Below are 21,231 nucleotides of genomic sequence, written 5' to 3'. Positions count from 1 at the left end.
TCATTTCATAAAAGAGTGAATCTTCCTACACCTCCCTCACCTCATCCTGCACCCCCAAATTTATCTATTTACCCTTCATTTAATTAAAAGTCAAAACGGTAATTAATAAATTAAAATTTTTTTAACCCCCAACAATTTTTCTAACTCCCAACCACAAGCACAAAAATATTCCTTCTTTATAAACCCTGAGTTGCCTTAGGTGCGTGCACTGTTCATGGTTTTTTTACTGTAGCAAGTAATAGCAAGCAAGTAATTTATGGTTACTGGATTGTAAGATTTGGAGATACAGCAGCAGGAGGAAGAGGAAGAAGACTCTGCGCCGGCGAAGGTACGCAACCGCACTTCGAGGTGTGGAAAGACTCCGCCGCACTTCGAAGTGTGTTTTTAATTTAGGGTGCCGCACTTTGAAGTACGTTGTGATATATGTTTTTTTTATTTTTTTTTTTGCATGCTTTTGTTTAATTTTTTCTTGTTTGTTTGATGCAAATTTTTTATTTAATGTTTTTTTAATTATATTAGTACAATGCTGGGGTGGGGTGGTGGTCATAGTGTTTAGGTTTTGGGAGATTTATATATGTGAGCGTGAGCGAGAGAGGAAGAAGACAGTGAGGTCTAGTGAATCTGGTAACCGCGCCGCACTTCGAAGTGCGTTTATCATTTTGTAGCCGCCGTACTTCGAAGTGCGTTTTTCATTTTGTAGCCGCACTTTGAAGTGCGGTTAGTGATATGTAATTTTAATTTTTTTTATGCATGGTTTTTTTTTGTTTATTTTTTTTAGTTAAATTCCTGCAATCCTTTTTCCTTTTTTTTACATGTTTTTTTATTTTTTTTTATGTTTTTGTTATTATGTTATTATTTTTAATTTAAATTTATTGTTTTATGTTATGATTATTTATTTTAATTTTTTTTTTCATGGATTATGGTTAGTCATTACGGAGTGATTAGGGAGTGTATTTAGGTTATATGAATTTTTAATAATATTTAGGTTATATGGATTTTTTATTAGAGAGTGTTTTTGAATTTTTTATTTGTAATTTAATAAATTTTTAAATTTTAATATTTATTGTAGGTCATATTTAATTATATGAGATGGATAATTATCCATATTTGGATTCTGAAATAAATTCTGATTTTATATTGGAATTTTCTTATTCTTTAAAAGAAGTGGGTGAGGGTGATTATTCAGATCAATTTTCCACTGATAAAATATTCCCAACACGCGCCGATTTAATTGAATGGGTTCGAAAGATTGCATTTGATCTTGGATTTGTTGTCGTCACTATAAGATCTGACACAGCAACTGGTGAAGCTGGTAGAAAGACATTTATTTTGTTAGGCTGTGAAAGAAATGGGAAGTATAGGAAGTATAAGGCAGATGTTCAACCTAGTTTATCTGGCACAAGAAAATGTGAGTGTCCGTTTAGGTTGAGGGGTAAACCTAAAGGAGATGGTTGGGTGTTGAAGGTTATGTGCGGCTATCACAACCATGAATTAGCAGAGACTTTGGTCGGTCATCCTTTCGCGGGTAGGTTAAATGCGGCTGAACAATCAATTCTTGTGGACATGACTAATAGTCAAGTAAAGCCGTCAAATATTCTTTTGACTCTGAAAGAACATAATGAAGATAACGTGACAACGATAAAGCAAATATATAATGCGAGGTACACGTACAAACGATCTTTGAGAGGGTCTAGAACGGAAATGCAGCAGTTGATGATGTTGTTAGATAGAGACAAATACATCCAGAGAAGTAGATGTTTGGACGATTCTAACGTGGTAAGTGACTTGTTTTGGACACATCCCGATTCAGTGCACTTAGTCAATTCTTTTAATATTGTTTTCTTAATGGATACGACGTACAAAACGAACAAATATCGACTTCCGTTGCTCGAGATTGTGGGAGTCACATCAACTGGTTTGACATTCACAGCCGCCTTTGCATTACTTTCAAGTGAACGCCAAAGTAATTTCACTTGGGCATTGGAAAGGTTCAAAGGATTATTATTGACATCAGAGGGCGGTCCACGCGTTATTATCACTGACAGAGACCTTGCTTTGATAAATGCAATTAATAATGTCTTTCCGGAGACTTATCAGATGTTATGTACATTCCACATTGCGAAAAATGTTAGAGCCAAATGCAAGATGTTAGTGGATAAGGTTGAGTCAGTGGATGTGTTGATGGAAGTGTGGCAGAATGTCATGGATTGTGACGACCAGTCTATGTTTAGTGCTTATGTTCATCGTCTTGAGTATGCCTCTTCTGCATGGCCTCTATTTTTTGATTATGTCAACCGCACTTGGATAATTCCGTACAAGACATACTTTGTCAAGGCGTGGACGAACAAAGTTATGCATCTAGGCAACACTACAACAAACAGGTAATTTTTATTTTCATCGGCTTTTGTACTTATGTATTTCACATTTGTGTGTAATGTATTAATGTGATATGTGACAGGGTTGAGTCTGCGCACTGGAACCTGAAGAGATTATTGGGATCTAGTATGGGAGACCTATGCTCGTGTTGGGATGCCATGCATAACATCATAGTCCTACAACATAACAAGATCAAGGCGTCCTTTGAAAAAAGTTTGAACGTAATAAGTGATGCTTACAAAGGTTTAATATATAGAAGACTTGTTGGGCATGTTTCACGATACGCTTTAGGACTTATTGCTGATGAAATTGAGCGAGTCAATAAAATAGGTATGGACAGTGGTCGTTGTGGATGCATTTTGAGCTCAACATACGGCCTACCATGTGCGTGTGTATTAGCACGATATCAACCTGGAATAATTCCACTTGGTGAAATTCATGTTATGTGGACCCGTTTAAGCATTTCAGGTATTGTTTCTAATGAATCGCTTCCAGAGTTTAGCATTGACCGTGAAGTTCAATTGGTACAAGAAAGATTCAACAAGGTTGACATCGGTGAAAATGTCAACATAAAGCAGAAGCTGAGCCTAACTTTTGGACCACGTGACTGTTTCATCTCAGCTGAAGCTTTATCGTGGTCCACACCAAGCAGCTCCATGATATGAGATCGAGCCTCATCATACTCTAACTCCTCAACCTCACAAAATTGTCCCATGATGGGTAGGTGGAGCAAATTCATAACGTCATCTAATGTGACGGTCATCTCACCTATCGGTAGGTGGAAAGTATTAGTCTCTATGTGCCACCTCTCCGAAAGGGCAACGATCAATCCATGATCGGCATACTCGTATGAGAGGTTTACTAAACAACCCAACCCCGACATGGAGATATAAGGCTCAATGGCCTCATGATACATTCCAAAATGCTTCAATTTTTTGCCATGGGTGACAACCTTTATCCCCCTTCGATCCTGAATACAAACATAATTATATAAAAAAAATGTAACATTTATTAAACAATTAAAATTTAGATTCATAACTAACCCGGCCTTGCCATATGGCAAATGCAACATGATGGGTATAGTGAGTAAGTAAGGAGGTGTCATGTGGACCTCCTGGGAATCCATCATCTTCAGCTTCGTCTTCATCTTCATCTTCACCTTCACCTTCATGTTCTTGTTGATTACAGTCATGCTGCTGCTGAATATCCTCCTCTTCAACGTAATCATCCTGACTATGTCCATGCTGTAAACTCTTCCTGCTCCTCATTATCATGCTCATGAATAACGTCCACGCGATATTCTTCTACTCGTCTTCTACGAGCAGATGCCGTAGGTCGTCTTCTTTCATCTGATGGCTCACTATGAGAGGATGAAGCCTCACCATGATATCCACCTCTAGTTTTAACCATATCTATTAACCAATTATATTATTAACATATTATATACAAAAAAATAATTAATAATGTAATAAAAAATATTCAAACAAATAAAAAATAATATAAAAATCTAAAAAAATTACATATATAATAATTAAATTATTACAAAAAATTCCAAATTAATAATTATTATTTATTTCAATAAACAATTTAATTATTATTTTAATTTAAAAAAAATTAAAAAAATTAAATAAAATTAAATATACGAAAATAAGAGAGTCACCACATAAATACTTTATATTTCTATATTATTTTGATACTTAGTATAAAAAAAATCTTTTTAACTAGTATAAAAAGCCCATTTTACATTACTGTCTACTGGTTCACATTAGTATTTACTACATATTAGTATCTACTACATTAGTATTTACTGTGTATAGTGTCAGTAACCATTTTAAATTAGTATCTACTAGTATAAAAAAATTATTTTACATTAATATCTTCTAGATATAGCGTAAATAAAAAACAATTCAATAAGAAAACATTTCAAAAAATATATAAAGAATTAAAAAAAAATAGGCAACAACACGAACAGATCAAACCACAGATTCAATTCAATAAGAAAACATTTCAAAAAAAATATAAAGAATTAAAAAAAATAGGCAACAACACGAACAGATCAAACCACAGATTCAATTCAAATTCAAAGAAACAGTGTCAAATTGCAGATTACATATATTATCTATATTTAATTAAAAAATTATCTATATTTAATTCAAAAAACTCTGAAAAACGCCATTTTTTGCCGCATATCGAAGTCCGATTCTGTACGTTTGCCGCATATCGAACTGCGGCGTGCACCTCCAGCGAGCCGCACTTCCAACTGCGGCTCTGATACTTGCCGCACTTCCAAATGCGGCGTGCACCTCCAGCGAGCCGCACTTCCAACTGCGGCTCTGATCCTTGCCGCACTTCCAACTGCGGCGTGCACCTCCAGCGAGCTCCGATCCGATCACGACCCACGAACCCATTCACTACCCACGAATCCAACCAGTAAACAAATATATTACATGATGGAAGCTACTAACCTGGACGCCGGACGAAGGCGAGCAAAGCAGCGGATGCCAGATAGGACGGAGAGAAAAAGAGGGAGGAAGGAGGGGGTGTAGATCTAGGGTATTAGTGAGATGCGGCAGGGAGTGAGTTGCGGCAGGGGAAGAAGATGAGTAAAATAGGGTTTCAAATTTTATTAATCTTTTTAAACAAAAAAAATTTCTCTCCTCGTTGACTGTGAAATGGCACATTTAGAATTATAATTTTTTTTGGAGGTGCAGAATGAGGGTGGTGAGGTGTAGGGAGAATGACTTTTCATAAAAGTTAAAATCAATTGCTGTAAGTTATTTGAACATTTATAAAGTCACCGGTGCTGGCATAGGACAAGGAGGTCGGAATTGGAGTGAGTTATCATTACAGAATATTACAAATATATGTATTTTAATATATCTTTTCTAAAGAATTACTGTATTAAAAATTAAAAAAGAGAAAGAGAAAAAAAAAGTGAAAATAACGAAAAACGAGAACAATCTTTTTCCATTATGGAAGCAACTCGCCGACTTTAATTTGTTGTATTTAATAATGAGATTGATGGCGTAGCATATTAGCATAGACCTCATTAATATAATTCGTGTAGTAGTATTAACTAACGACTCCTCACTTCTCCTCCATTCCCATTCTCCTCGTTGACCACCACTTTTCAGTTCCTTCTCCCTCCACCTTCCACCGTCCACCGCCCCTTTTCTCTTTCTCCACCGTCTTCCAACTTGTTTCACAACCTTTCTCGCAAGTTTTCCCGATTCCATTCCAACCTTAACATCTCCAATTACATCGCACTCCCATCTTCATCATCATCATCACATGCTCCATTTCCACACTTTCTTCTGACCTCAAACTTCCCAACCCTGGCTCCGCTCTTTCCTCCCATCATTCCTTAACAACACATTTATAAAAACCATCCAATTATGTAACTCTTCCCTTTCCATCTCAAATCCTTTCCAAAAAACCACAAAAAAAAATACTTCTCCTTCTCTCGCCTTTGCAAAATCATGTAGTGCATCGTTCACTGTAATATCCAATTATCTTTTTCTACTTTTCTTTTATTATATTTTCGAAGTTTGAAAAGAAAAAAAAAAAAAGATGCCGGAATCGGAGACAGGGACGCCGACGGCTGCTTCGGTGCCGGCGACGCCAGATACTCCCGGCGGACCGCTGTTCACGTCGCTGCGTGTGGACTCGCTGTCGCACGAGCGTGACTCGTTCACCATGGCCAGATGCAAGTGCTTGCCGAGCAAAGGTAACACCTGCTTCACCGATTTCTCCGTTGGTGTTTCACTGCCCAATGTTTCTCTCACTCAAAAGGTAATACCAATGAAACCCTTCTTTCTCCGTTTTTGTCAACGCTACGTGTTGCATTTTTCTCGCATTTTCTTTTCTTCCAGTCGGTGATATTGTACAACTTGCTTCTGTTTTCTTTTGGCTACTGTTTATAAAATCCAAATAACTAATTGAGAACAAAATTATTTAGGTTATGAATAATGACGAATTTATCTTAAATATATATATATATCTTTTCAGATTGCTTTATTATTAATATTTTCTCTTCGTTGTTTTCTTCTGTTCTCCTTATCTATTTCTCTCACACACCTTCCGTCATGTCATGCCTCGAAATGCGGTTTTATAGGACAGTGATGAGAAATGTCCGGAATTAATTAATATAACTGCGGTTATTACACCTCCAATTTTCATAGAAATTGCCTTAGGAGAGGTTTTTAATACGTAGAACATGGAGTTGTATATTTTTTTCTTTTTAAAATCACAAAAATTAACAAAACTAACATTATTTTTTAATAAATATCTTTCTTAAGTGTCTATTTTTTGATAAATTATAATAGAGAAAATGTTAAAAAAACGTAGTGTTAGCACTTTTGAGATACTGGTAAATTGAACTTATAAGAAAAATAATGTTTTCCTAGTCATTCGGTAAGTGTCACCGTTTATATCGGAAGCATCCGTGCCTTATTCTATTTCCTGTATAGTTGGCTGTAGCATATGTGCTTCCATTTACAAATAATTATTCATTTAATAAAATAATAAAAAAACCTGTTTTTATTTATATGTAATCATTTAAAAGAATTATTTTAAGTTTGAACACTCATTACCATGTAGAGCCATGATCTTTCTCTATATATCAATATTTCATATATTAATTAAGTTACACAAAACAATAACGTATATTAATTAAGCAAGATGCATCCAATACCTACTCTTTGTGTGGTTAATTCAACTTTTTGACTCAGGATTTTCAAGGGTTCTGTTAATGACACTCCCTTTCTTTTCTGCGTTGCTTTCCTCTCACAGTTGACGTTCATGTCTATTAGTTTCTTTCCTTCATGTTGTCCTTTTTCTTTAACATTTTCTATACACCTTTAGTTGTCTGTGCTCAAATTTCCTATTCTGTGACTTTTATGCACATCATCATTATTGAATTCGAGTTCTCTTGTTCTCCGAGTATGGTGATAGGTTAAAATTTCATTTTAATTTATTGCCTGTGAAAAAAAAAATCATATTTGTTTTTAAAATAACGTCTTTATTGCTTTATAAATATTATTTTAAAGTTGTTTTTTTTCTCTAACATTTACGTAATACATTAAATGATGAAATAAGAAAACATTCATTAAATAGAACGGTGATTATTCAAATTAGATAACCTTCAAGTGACCACAATTTTGAGACAACATATATAATTGTGGCTAATTTAGTGCACTGGCATTAGGGACATGACAATACATACGTACCCCCTTTTTTTTTACTAAAGAATAAATAACCTTTTATAGTTGACTTTAAAAAAAAAATACTTTGCACAGGCGTATAACCACCATAACAATAAAACCAAACTTTTTAAAAGTTAAAAAAGAAAAATTACTTTTTGTAGAAGTTGATATAGGAAAATTAATTTTAAATAAATTATTCTATATATTTCAGTGCGATAAAAAAAAAGGTTACTGAGTTATAATCAGGATACGATTGAGTTGTGAAAATTGAATTATTTCAATAAATTGTTATATGTATACTTGATTACGGTTATAATTGATTACCATCACAATAAATTTCTATTTAGACAATCTCGGTGAAAAGTTGTTTTAGAATAATTAATCTCTAAAATATGATAAAAAATGTGTTTTTAAACATATATAGATATATGTTTTGGGGAGTGAGGAATACTGAAACGCATGGTGTTTAGAAAAATACAACCTTTTAATTTGCGGAGAATTAAATGTGTGGAAAGTAGAAAGTAAGTTGGAAGATGCATTGTTTGTGATGATGAAAGGTGGGAGCAGAGTTTGTGGGGACATTCATATTGATATTCGCAGCAACGGCTGGACCGATAGTGAACAACAAGTACAACGGAGTGGAGACTCTGATGGGAAATGCAGCATGTGCAGGGTTAACAGTGATGTTCATTATCCTCTCAATTGGACACATCTCAGGCGCACATCTCAACCCATCACTCACCATTGCCTTCGCCGCCTTTCGCCACTTCCCTTGGACCCATGTCCCTGCCTACATTGCAGCTCAAGTCTCCGCCTCCATCTGTGCCTGTTTTGCTCTCAAAGGCGTTTACCACCCTTTCCTCTCCGGTGGGGTCACCGTCCCTTCTGTCACCGTTGGTCAGGCCTTTGCAACTGAGTTTATCATCACTTTCAATCTCTTGTTTGTTGTCACTGCTGTTGCCACTGATACTCGTGCGGTGCGTTTTCAATTCTTCATCATTATTACCTTCTGCTAATTTTCTTTCTCTTTCTCTCGTAACACATTCCTTTGCTGCTGCTATGCAGGTCGGTGAATTGGCGGGTATTGCTGTTGGGGCTACAGTTTTGCTCAACATTCTCATATCAGGGTAAGCAAAATTATCATTGAAATTTAGGAATAAATTTGTCATCTACCTTTTACGAAATGAATGACATGCCATATATATGTTTATAGGCCAACAAGTGGTGGTTCGATGAATCCAGTGCGTACGTTAGGTCCTGCCGTTGCAGCAGGAAATTACACGCATATATGGATCTATTTGGTGGCTCCTACGCTGGGTGCTCTCGCCGGTGCCGGCGTTTACACGCTCGTCAAGCTCCGTGACAACGAGGCTGAACCACCGCGACAAGTTAGGAGTTTCCGTCGCTAGTTCGGCAACAGCAACTTCACTGTTCTTCCTCCACCCCACACGACAACGTTTTGGTTGTTACTTTCCAGTTTGATTTTACATGTATAATAATAATTAAATAAATAAAATGTGGGGGGACTCGGTAATGATCAAATATGTGAATTTAAGTGTGCATGGTAATAGAGTGTTTGAGTTTGTATTGTCATGGAACTGATGTTCTTAAAGACCTAACTAAACCCATCACTTGTTTTCTTCTTATTTGTGCACCTAATAATATCTATATCGTTTGTGTGTGTAAAACATTCATTATTTCTTTCTTTTTCTCTAAACTTTCTTTCTTCCAAGTTGTAGAAAAATTAACCTTTATGTGATAAAAGTTACTGTCAAAAATTTTGCATTCATTTTTTAATAGATTTTAAATACATGATTTTCTTCATATAATTTGTAAAATATTACCTGAAGAAAATATAGATATAAACTTGAATAGAGTGGCTGCTTTGATAGGCATTCTTAATCATATTCTTCAATTACTATTTTGGTCATTTAATGGAAGTACTTTTATTTTTTACAAATCTCTCCATATTCTTCCAACATATTCAGGCAGTTATTTTTTTGTGACCATGACAAAACTGATTAAAGATTCTATTAAAAAAATATAAATTTTGAAGGTCATTTGAAAAAAAAAAAGTTCATGATCCTACTTAAAATTTACTAAACAGTTCACATACCTAAAGTATTAATTTAAACTTTCTTAATAAATATTAAGTAAATGAACTTCCATCAAAATCTGCAAAAGTTGATATGAAGAAATTAATGTAGATATCATTTTCTATACACATGAAAGTGAAATATAAAATATTTATTTGACATGTTACTTAAGCTAACCATCCATAAAATAAAGATACATCAATTATTAAAACCTATTATGCAGAAACTTCTTGATTTTATGAAACATTTTCTTTATACATTTTGATATTTGATAAATTAATAAAAATTAACTTATATAAAAGTTATAAATTAAAATTTAGAAAAACTATACTTTTATAAATTAATTAATTTATTTTAACGAAATTAATTTTAATTTATTTTCATATTTTTTAAATAAGAGAGCCTCCGTTTAGATTAGGAGTGAAAGTTAAGTAGAAAAGGAAAAAAAAGAAACAAATAGAGTAAAAAAAGTATTGTTGTTTGGATTAGAAATTTTTTTAAAAAAAGAGAATTGATCAGAAAATTTGTAAATGATTTAATTAATAGAATAATATGTAGATATATGTAGTGATTTGATAGCGTAAATAATTATTAAAGTGTACATGTATTAGTAATAGGTACGATTAAATACATTTGACTATTCAAATAGATATTTATCACTTCTAAAAACATTGTTTTGTCACTAGGTAAATATCTGTTAAAAAAATAGGTTCAAATTATTTAATAAGTTTTCTTATTTTCGTGAATTTTTTTTATCTTATTAAAACTTTTAAATAATATTATTTTAAGAATTAAATTATATGAAAACTCAATTGAAGAATTGATTTTATGTGATGATTTTTATAATCCTCGGTTAGTATTATGATTTCTTTTAATTTAATATTTTGGATTTAAATATGAGAAATTAAATTTTGTGATGTTTCTGACTAAATTATGTTCAATAAGTTGTGAAAACATAATGTAAATGTATAATAATATTACTTTTATGAACTAGTAAAGTAAAAGTATACACTAATTAATAATTAACTATAAAATTGACACTTGAAATTAGTTTTGGCTAATTATAAAAATATAATATTTCATAAATCTTTCAAAATGAATGAAAGGTCATCCTTATACTCAAATGTTCATACAAATTGATTTTATTTTTATGAGAGTTATTTTAAAGAATTTAAAATTAAAAAAAATAGTAAAACTTTAAACACACTCTCCACGTTTAAATTAATTTAATTAATGTAATTTGTAAATAGAAAAACAATAATAGGCTTTAGTGATGGAGTTGACTCGTGGGATAAGGACACAATGCAATAAGTCAACAATAATAATAATGTGAAGAAAATTGGTAACGTATAGGAGACTTTAGTAGCACATGAACCTATTAGAGAAGGACAAAATTGATATTTCGGCCTTCTAATGTTAACTTTATTTTATTTCTCAAGGCTCACTCACTTTCACTTAGATCTTCTTCTCAAATCTACTCATATCCAAACACAATCATTGTGAATTCACTCCTTTACTTAAACAACAGCAGTAAAAACAAAAACAGAACAAAAGCTCGTCAAATAACGAACCCTGCATTATAGAATCTTCAGGTGTGTCTGCTTTGCAACAAATTTAGTAATAATGCAAAATATGTTTTTTTTAACAAAAATGGTTTTTATATAAGAGTAGTTGAGCTAAATTACTTAAAACAGAATTAGAAGAGAAAATACTTATGTAATTATTTTTCACAAAGTATACATATGATAAATGAATGATTTGATTGATTAAAATTAACAGTAAATAATATATATACATACATATATATATATATATATATATATATATATATATATATATACATATATACATATCTATCTATCTATATATATATATATATATATATATATATGCATGTATATGATATTTTTCATATAGAATTTATGATCAAATTTGAAATATATTTTCTTTATGATAAAGGTCAAGAATGTTCGGACAAAATATTTTAAGAGGGTAATTATTTTTTTAACAAATTATTAGAAATGTTTTATGATAAACTATGTTGGTTGAGTATGAAATTATATATATATATATATATATATATATATATATATATATATATATATATATATATATATATATATATATATATATATATATATATATATATATATATATAACGCGCGTTCGCTTGTTTTTCAGTTAGTACATTTTAGTAATGTGTATCGGGTTTTAGTAGACAATTATATATTGTGGATTCTAGGTTTTAAGTTTAAGGATATTTTAATAATTTTCATTCTCAAAACTAAAAAAAAAAGAAATCCCCAAACCCTTACTTACCACTCTTATTCCTCTCAACCCTTTCTCTTTCATCTCTCTCACTCCAACTTTTTCTCTATCATCTTTAGTGTAGCCCCAATTGAAAAAATCAAAAACACTTGTCGTTAAACAATTTATCTTTGTAAATAGTTGAGTCATTGACATATTCACCTTGAGGCAAAGGTTCATTCAAGATCTCTTCAATTTCACTGTCTTCACTAACCTCTCTAATTTCATCATCTGCATATTTTGAATCATCATCTCTAAAAAAGATAAAATTATATACAACAAAAATTATAAAATGAAAACTCATTATAAAATCATTTTTTGTAAGAAATTGTTTAACAATAAGTGTTTCTGATTTTTTTCCAGGCTAATTACCAATTCCTTTGATGTCATTATGCTTGTGAAAATTAGATAAAATTAGATAAGACAAAAATTATAAAATGAAAACTCATTATAAAATCATTTTTTGTAAGAAATTATTTAACAGCGAGTATTTCTGATTTTTTCCAAGTTAATTACCAATTCTTTTATGCTTGTGAAAATTGGATAAAATTAGATAAGATAAAAATTATAAAATGAAAACTCATTATAAAATCATTTTTATAAGATTGTTTAACAGTCAGTGTTTCTGATTTTTTTCAGTTGGGGCTACCATAGGATGACAGAGAAAATGTTGGAATGAGAGAGATGAAAAAGAAAGGATTGAAAGAAATGAGGGAGGTGAGCAAGGGGTTGGGGGTTTCTTTTATTTTTTTAGTTTTGAGAATAAAAATTATTAAAATACCTTTAACCTTAAAACTTAGAATCCATGATATATAAGGGTATTTTTTTCTACTAAAACTCGATACACATTGCTAAAATCCAACTGAAAAGCAGACATACGCGCGTTAGCAAACCTCTATATATAATTTATAAGTAGGTTGTCATGGATATATTTAGAGATGAGAATGAGTTAAATCAAATATGATATTATTTATTTGTTATTTGATTATAAAAGAAATTTACTCTGTTATGTTACTTATTGATTTCTGTTTAAAAAATATTTGTAAGTATTACAGAGCTTATAAATATTTAAAAAAAAACTATTTTATAACATTTTAAAATATAATATAAATAAAATTATAAAAAAACATATAAAATAAATTAAATATAAATTTATTTTTAATTAAATTTAATATAATAAAATATAAATTAATTTTAATTTTAGCTAAACTTAACTTAAATATAAATTAAATTTTAATTTTAATTTTTTTAAGTAATGGAAATCTACATACTATAAAGGTATTGAAATACCTATAGATACTAATTATTGGTCATGATTTTATCCACAGATGTCCGTAAACATTGATATTTTTGTCATCCTAAATATGTGTTTGGGTAGATTCTATTTAACTTGACGTGAGATCAATCTAGTTTAATTTGACATGTTTTGACTCGATGTTTTTAGTTTAACTTGATGTTTCAACCCAACACATATCTAACTTCGTTTGATCAAACCTAACTTAATTTATCTTAATTCTATTTTAACCATACTCAAATTGGACCTAATCAAACTTGACTTGATTTGATTCCGAATTAACTCGAAACTTAAATTTGAACCAACTTAACTCGATTAAGAATTAAATATACATCATTTAAGTTAGGCTTAACTAACTTGATTCAACTTGAGTTTGAGTTGAATTAGCTTAACTCTATTCAATTTGACCCTACATGAGTCCAACAAGACAATTTGACCTAATATTGAGTTTGGGTTGAATTAGTTTAACTCTAACTCAATTTGACCTGACATGAATCCCACGAGACAAAATTGACCTAATTTAACATTTCATTACTTGAAAATAATATTGTTTAATGTAAATTAAGACAAATATTTTACAAATATAAACTAAAAAAATATTAAGGGTTTTAACAAAAAAATAACATTAATCAAGATTGCTTACAAAATATTATCAAATTAAACTAAAAATTAAAATTCACTAAATTTAAATTTACGTATCTAAACAAAACATTTGAAAATTAAAACAATTTAAAATAAGATAAATTGAAATTGAATGTATTTAAATGTCTTAAAAATTATGAAATTCAAAGCAATGGATTACAGTTTGAAGATAAGGAGGAGAGGATGGTAAGCATATTAGATGAGAGGAACTATTGAAAATAGATTTCAAGAATATGCAAGAGACATGTATAAATATTCCATGTCAGAGTGACTAATTTCAGATCATAATAACCTCAGTTAATGTGTAAAGATGAGAAGACAAATCCATCTGTTCTGTATATATGCATATGCCATCATTATTGCAAACAATACATAGACTGCATATCTCTCAACTCACTCCAAAAGTGACGGATTCATAAAAATTACACATTCATGCTGATTAAATAAATTTACATATAGATGGTGCATGTCATATATCTTAGGTGTTATTCATATATATACTATACTATATAGTATAATACTAAGACTAAACTTCAGTAAGCAACTGAAGCAAAATCACGTGAAAGATGGTAGAGATTCATTCAGAGTTTGGTCTTGGGAAACGATGCTTGGCGAGTCCAATAAATTAGCCTTCCTTAACCAGTATTGCTGAAACCTCTGCCTTGCATACTCCTTATAGTCAAAGTCTATTTTATTCACATAACTCTGCATGTGCATGCATAACATCTATGTTAGTGTATCTATACCTTCTTTGCTGATCCATTAAAAAAAGTGTGTATACCTTTACCTTCATATTAGGCACAAGTAACCAAATTCAAATAAAACAAAAACTTACCGAAATGAGTCCCCACAAACCCCAAAATATATGGTTTGCTGCAGTGTAGTTTTCAGTTGCTTTCACTAACTGGTTCACTTTAGCATTGCTTGGTCTATTGCCTGTGTACAAGGAATTGCCAAAATAAATTTGAGGGACTTACGACATTTAGAAATTTCAACTTCCATAACATGATTTTGACAACACAAGTTGAAGAGCGAATGAGACATCACATTCATACATACATTGAAGAGATAATGAGCTCAGAATAAAATAAGCTAATAACTACTTAAACTGTGTAAAGATAAAACGTTCTAATTATTAATTTCTTTGAGGGTTTTTATCATCAGGGGGTAGATTAATAGCAGTTATCTATATTCAGATTTATGAGAATCATGAGTGGTCAAATTAGTGGACTAACCTTCAGAACTCAGATAGATGCGGATAAATCTTTGACGTTCCTCTAGTCCTGGTTTATCATATCCAATTTGGTGTGTCAGCAATTCAGAGTGATTTCAGTAATTAATCATTGTGGAAATGTAATTTATGCAGCAAAGAATTTACAAACAAGAACTTTACCTGGATATTTCTTGAAGTCAAGAACATGAGGTGTGTCACTGTGGTAATCAGCTACCATTTCGCAAAAATGATTTGCTATGTCATAAGCAATAGGATTATAACTTGCATATTCATAGTCCTGTATAATGAAAAGAAATTAAAAAAACAACAACAAAAGGTAAGTTTGCAATAATATTTATATGATCGATAAAAGATGACAAGTGCCTGTAAAAGTATGTCTCAAAGTTGATACAGAAAGTGTTCGTAAGTCTTATTATCATGCACAAATTTTCAAGGACACCAGAAATAACAGAGGCAAAGAATATATGACCGGAACTTACAATTATAGTGATTAATCTTGTCTCCTCCTCCATCATTATGTTACCATACTGTAGATCATTGTGACAGAAGCCAATCTCTTGATATCCTTCAGATAACTTCTTCTCCAGTATGTTTATTTCCTCATCCAGATTGTCCAAGCCAAAATTTTTTGCATCCTTTGGAGAGCACAGACTCTTGGCTTGGCCAAGCCAATTCCTAGGAAATAACACAAGAGACAGTGTTTAATATTCAACATAGAAATGAAAAAGGATGTTAAGAATGATCTGACCAATAGTTACCTCAATCTTTGCCAAATTTGAGCCTTCTTAGCACCAGGCATGTGAAGATTATGGAACTCTCTCATCTTAGATGCTACCAAAGCAGATACTTCAGGGTCACGCAGGTCAGCAGCTGAGAGAGTCTTAAAAAAGGAAGATAAAAAAAACAGACATGTTATACACAACCATTGTACTAGGAACATAAATAACACTGCATGTATAACTCATCATCTTCACTTGTTCGATTCTTTTCTACTGAAATCATGAGGAGTTCACTTTTTCAAAAATTCACAAAGAAGTTGTTTGGAGTCTTCACGACTTTGCTTTTAAAGTCATCCTGAATCTACACCACTTATCCGTAATATAATATTTTTTTGACTTATATATTTTCGTAATATGTGGACAAATTTGTCCTAGATATAAAAAGAAAAAAAAACTTCATAAATAGACAGGCTTGAGTGGACACACATGATTAAATCTCTGAATGACACTGTTAATGCAGAGATAACAGAAGATGAAAGTGCCCTTTTGGGTTGAACTCTTCAATCCATCCAGAAGTGTCCGAAACAAAGGTGACAACATTTTTTTGGCAGCTACTTAATTGCAAAACTACGAAGCTAGGGTGAGAGGAAATATGACATCCCAAGTCTGATATTTTCAGGTATGCATACAAAAATCCAGATGCTTATTCCAAGTAACATCGATGTTTTATTGTGTTTCTTTATTTCTAATAGAGAAAATAACATTTTGCAAAGTAGTAGGAAGAATGATAAAGGCAGTGGCTAAGAGCACCAGATCCCACTGACTCAACACCATTCAAATGAATTTCTAAAAGATGCTTCTTAATTATTAATCCTAAACAGGTAATGTTATTGGTAACCCTCCATTGCTCCAAATACGAAAAAGAAAGAGCATCAGCCTAAAGAAAAGCTTTTTGACTACAGAAAAAAAGCAGAATGGAGAACAAAAAGTTAATTTACTTTCAAACTCAGCATATACTCTCTAAAGATCAAGCACCAGTTGTAATAATCATTGCAACCACTGATACACGCATAGAATACACGATATAAAGAGAGCAAGATACGATACTTGGAATATATATATTCCTCGAATTCAAATTGAAAACTTATTTATTAGACACTACACGGAAAAAATAATTATTAATATAAATTCCTTTATATCATTTACGTATATCCTTATTTGATTTATGAAGAAATAATATTTTTACATTACAAATATATGATTCATGTAGTTTTATTTATGAGATTTAAATACCGTAAATGCATAGAAGTTTCACAAATGCTTGTTAATGAAGTATCTAAAAGTATCAATACTAAATACGCAAAATAAATGGAAAAAGTATTGGTAAGTGTGAATGTTTACAATAAGTGAAGCAAATTAAAATATTGTGTTTCATACATAGACACTAAAGTTTATGGTCGTAGAGGTAGTTTTATGCTGGGGTCACATATGGCTTATTTTTCAAGGAGAGTTTTTGTATTTAGACAACCAGCCAACAACGGTGCCAAAAAGGCGTTGAAACTCAGCCAATTTGGATGACTCAGTCATCCAGTTGCATACAGTTTTTAATGTTAAGCTCCTTTTCATTCATCCAATTACACATTAACACATCATTAAGAAACATTAAATAACCATATATATAAAAATAAAAATTATCTAAAATGCATTAAATTGCAAATTCTTTTCTATGTCGTTACCGGATCACCAAGTTAACTTTTTAATGGATCAAAATTCAACTCCAACTATTTGATCTCGTCAGCAAGGATAACTTTCTGAGGGCATGTAACAATCGTGTCCTTTTTAAAAAAAATGGAAATATTAAAAAAGAAAGAAGATAAGAACATACTCTGGCATGAATAAACTCCTCAACTCTACCAGAAGTGAAACGACCAAGAAGGCGAGGTCCTTGACCATGCTTTGAAATGCACTCAAAGGTTTTCACTTCTTCTTCCCTGTCGAAGAAAACTTCAACACCTTCCCCATATAAACGAACCAGAACCTTTCTGACTTCACCACCATTTTTAGAAGGCCATTTTACCTGGAAAACCTCATTGGTCATTGCACCCTTCAGTGGAATCACCTGCAAGCTGCTCACATCATCGATCACATCACCCATATCCGACGCCACCGCAGCAAGCACTTCCATTATCTCTTCCTGCGATCCGCATCCTTTCAACAGTTCAATTGTCTTAATGGCCATCGTCGAAAAACAGAACCCAAAACAGAGGAAGCTGAAACAGATTTTGGTTAAGTGCTTTCCTGCATGCACAAACACATGAAAAAGATGCCGGTTTTGAGAACCCAATTGCGAGAAAACTTCACCAACCGATTACCCTTTAAAAGAAAACTGTAAGAAAACGAAGTAGAGTTGCGTGTTCTAAAACACAACCCCAAAACAGAGACTTACAGAGTTCGAAAACAGGAGAAATGCTGCGAGCGAAAGGGTTTGAAAGTAGAGAGATTGCGTGGAAAAGACAGAATCTTTTTTGCAACCCAGTTGAGGAGAGCCGTCAGGAATCAATGATCCGTGAAGAATGATAAAAAGGATGAGAAACGGAAAGAAAAAAGAAGTATAGTTAAGAGAGATTGGGGTACTTACAAAAAGGAGTCGGTAGCAGAACCAGAAACAGAGGAAAGAGTTCAGTAATGATAAACTGACACTTCTGTTGTATGTTGGTGTGAAGTGAGAAATCTTGTAGCATGTATTTATAAAAAGAGAGGGAGAGAAAAGAAGACAAGTATCCTATTAGCTAAAGTCTTGGCCGTTTACAGTGCGAATTTATTTGGTTTTTGTTTGACCACACACCTTTCTTTTTTATCTTTAACAAAACATTTATATTGGTAGATTACACCCAAATATTTATTCAAATTCCAATAGTCAAACTTTCCCATAGCTGATATCTAAGCAAAATAAATGAGAATAGACAGATAGTAATTGACTAATAGAAAAAAAATCAACAAAAAAGAGTTAATGCAAGATACTCACGACCCTTTCCTTTCAATATAAAAATAAGTTATCAAAATATCGAATATCAAAGTAAGATATTATTATTATAAATAACAAGATTTATTTAAGAAAACTATTATAACGTCACATATAATTTATTATGGAAAAACTTCACGTTTGTAATTTTAATTTTTCTGTGTTAAATTACATTAAAAGATGAAGTTAAGCATGACGAGGAAAATAAAACAAAAGGATAAGGTCGAATAAGAGATTTTTAGAGCAAATAAAAGGACAAATTGGGCTCAAAGATGAACCGCGTCCTCACGAAACGCGTGATGAATTGAGGACAGAAAAAACGGCATTCTGAATCGCTTAACACGGTTCCAAAGGAATAGCTTTTTGTTTATTAAAAAATACGAATATATTGTAAACAAAAATAGGACTTATATAACTATTTGAATTTGAAATAGACGAACATTTTCTTAATAATTCAAGGCAAAATTAGAAAACACTTTTTTAATTGTGTTGAAATGGATATGGTAACAATGTAGCTGTATCTATCTTCTCAGATTTCAAATTGAAAACGAGCTTTTGCTTTTGCCTTTTCGGCTATCATCGTTGAAAACGGGTATATCAAAATCACGACACAGGCGGTTGTGTCTGGCGTTACACAAACATTATAAATTGATGATGAAATATATTGTTTTTGTATTACATAGTATTAATATATTAAGATATTTAAAACAAAATAACTAATATTACCTTAAAACATTTTTTTATGACGTAGGGGTAACTATCAACATTTTAAGTCAATATTTCAACTTTCATTTAATTATAAATTATTTGGAGGGTAAAGTAACCCTACAAATACAAACACGGAATCAAAATGTGTGGGTCCAACATCACATGTCACGTACTCACTACCACAAATTTTGTTATCACTCACGATTCTCCCCTTCATATGCTCTTCAAGTCAAGTGATTCTAAAACTTTTATAGCATGGTTCGTGATTCTTCCAAAAAATAATTAATAATAATTTAACTTTTTAAAAATTAAATTTTAAATTTAACTTAATTTTATAAAATTTAATTGAGAAGTAATTTTTTTACTTGTTTGTATTAATCTCATTCTATTTATAATTGATCTATAATAATCAAACATTGATGATAATTTGATAATAATCCAATAACACATAACATAATAAAATCATTAAATAACAAATATCTTCTTGAGTATAAATTTAAAAATTAATAGTATCTGATAAGGATTCGAATAATAAGTAACACGATAAATTAAAAAGATAACAAATTTTATTAAAATAAGTATTTTATGATTCTGATATTATATTAAAAATCAATTTTAAATCCAACCTAAATATAATTTATAAAATGACGTGATTCTACTTTATCGTAATCGACATAAAATCTCAAACACCTTTTAAATAAACTAAATTACTTTAAAATATTTAATTGCTCTAGACGGTTATTGTTAAATTAATTTACTATAAATTTCAATTAGTTAATAGGCATTGATTATGTTAAATATTTAAAATTATTACATTTTACTGATGGGAAAGATTATAATAAGAAATAGAAATTTGCAAACTTAGAACCTGGATTCAGAAGAAAGGGAAGCTTATTGTGAAATACGAGAAAGAAAGTTTAGTTGAGTGTTCGTTGGTATTGTGTTTTACATTTTATTACGGCACGTGCGAGATAGATTTGATCTTGTGATGCATTTGCTCACACATTTATTAGAGATTATTGGTCTTATCTGTGTATGTCCCCACCACCATGAATGGTACTTGATGTTACAACATTTATCTGAAAAAAAGTTAATTTGTACATTAAATGTCCATTGTCGCGCAGCTATTTCCCATGCTCTACAATATCATGCTCCAAAATATTAAATGTTGTTGGGGGAAGTTCGATATCCACACGGTTAAAATATTATCTGTTTTGGGAAAATCATCGTAGATTTGCTTTTATACAATTCTTAAAAACAAATCTTATAGAAGAACATATCTTATATCTATATAAACTTATATTTATATTTTATTTGATGTGAAATTTTATTTATATTTAACATCATTTCCTCAAACAAAGGATTATACTTCTCCACTTTTTCTATAGCAGATTTTTTAATTTAGGAGTTAAAAATCGTTTAACAACTAAAATTGAACCCCAAGTTCATGATTCTTAAAACAAATTTTTGCAGACCATTTTTCAGAAATTTAGTTTTCCTTTTACCTTGTTCACATGCAAAGACACTGTTCAAATAAAAGTTTCAAATGTGTTAAAACTTAAAGCAGGATATAATATAATAGTAGTTTATCTTACCTTGGCTTTGTTTATAGTTTAAGAAATTAGAAAG

At 31.2% G+C, this 21,231-nt stretch overlaps 4 protein-coding genes across 5 annotated transcripts; 2 read left to right on the top strand and 2 right to left on the bottom strand.

The window, feature by feature from the left end:
- The first annotated feature begins 1,089 nt into the window (after window positions 1-1,089).
- LOC128195746 (protein FAR-RED ELONGATED HYPOCOTYL 3-like) lies at window positions 1,090-2,385 on the top strand. The gene has a single exon (XM_052874145.1). It carries the CDS (start codon window positions 1,090-1,092, stop codon window positions 2,383-2,385), a length of 1,296 nt encoding a protein of 431 aa, XP_052730105.1.
- A 266-nt stretch (window positions 2,386-2,651) lies between these two features.
- On the bottom strand, window positions 2,652-4,951 carry LOC128195975 (protein MAIN-LIKE 1-like). The gene is made up of 2 exons (XM_052875237.1): window positions 4,842-4,951; window positions 2,652-3,788 (listed from the first exon to the last, which is right to left on the bottom strand). The coding sequence occupies exon 2, from the start codon at window positions 3,617-3,619 to the stop codon at window positions 2,894-2,896; it is 726 nt and encodes a 241-aa protein (XP_052731197.1). The 5' UTR covers window positions 3,620-3,788; window positions 4,842-4,951; the 3' UTR covers window positions 2,652-2,893.
- A 465-nt stretch (window positions 4,952-5,416) lies between these two features.
- LOC108325062 (probable aquaporin NIP5-1) lies at window positions 5,417-9,268 on the top strand. Its single transcript, XM_017558055.2, has 4 exons — window positions 5,417-6,168; window positions 8,138-8,557; window positions 8,646-8,707; window positions 8,794-9,268. The coding sequence occupies exons 1-4, from the start codon at window positions 5,947-5,949 to the stop codon at window positions 8,987-8,989; spliced, it is 900 nt and encodes a 299-aa protein (XP_017413544.1). The 5' UTR covers window positions 5,417-5,946; the 3' UTR covers window positions 8,990-9,268.
- Window positions 9,269-14,230: 4,962 nt separating this feature from the next.
- On the bottom strand, window positions 14,231-18,709 carry LOC108324053 (probable choline kinase 2). Of its 2 annotated transcripts, XM_017556850.2 has the most exons (9): window positions 18,511-18,708; window positions 18,319-18,392; window positions 17,758-18,170; window positions 15,912-16,033; window positions 15,633-15,828; window positions 15,313-15,430; window positions 15,155-15,202; window positions 14,755-14,855; window positions 14,231-14,624 (listed from the first exon to the last, which is right to left on the bottom strand). In XM_017556850.2, exons 3-9 carry the CDS (start codon window positions 18,109-18,111, stop codon window positions 14,475-14,477), a joined length of 1,089 nt encoding a protein of 362 aa, XP_017412339.1. In that variant the 5' UTR covers window positions 18,112-18,170; window positions 18,319-18,392; window positions 18,511-18,708; the 3' UTR covers window positions 14,231-14,474. The 2 variants fall into 2 exon arrangements, with proteins under 2 accessions (XP_017412339.1, XP_052730267.1); XM_052874307.1 differs by lacking the exon at window positions 18,319-18,392 and having other exon boundaries at window positions 18,511-18,709.
- Window positions 18,710-21,231: the final 2,522 nt, after the last annotated feature.

The sequence above is a fragment of the Vigna angularis genome, chromosome 3, assembly GCF_016808095.1.
Source record: "Vigna angularis cultivar LongXiaoDou No.4 chromosome 3, ASM1680809v1, whole genome shotgun sequence".
Classification (NCBI taxonomy): Eukaryota; Viridiplantae; Streptophyta; class Magnoliopsida; order Fabales; family Fabaceae; genus Vigna; species Vigna angularis.
This window is presented reverse-complemented; position numbering and strand designations above follow the sequence as displayed.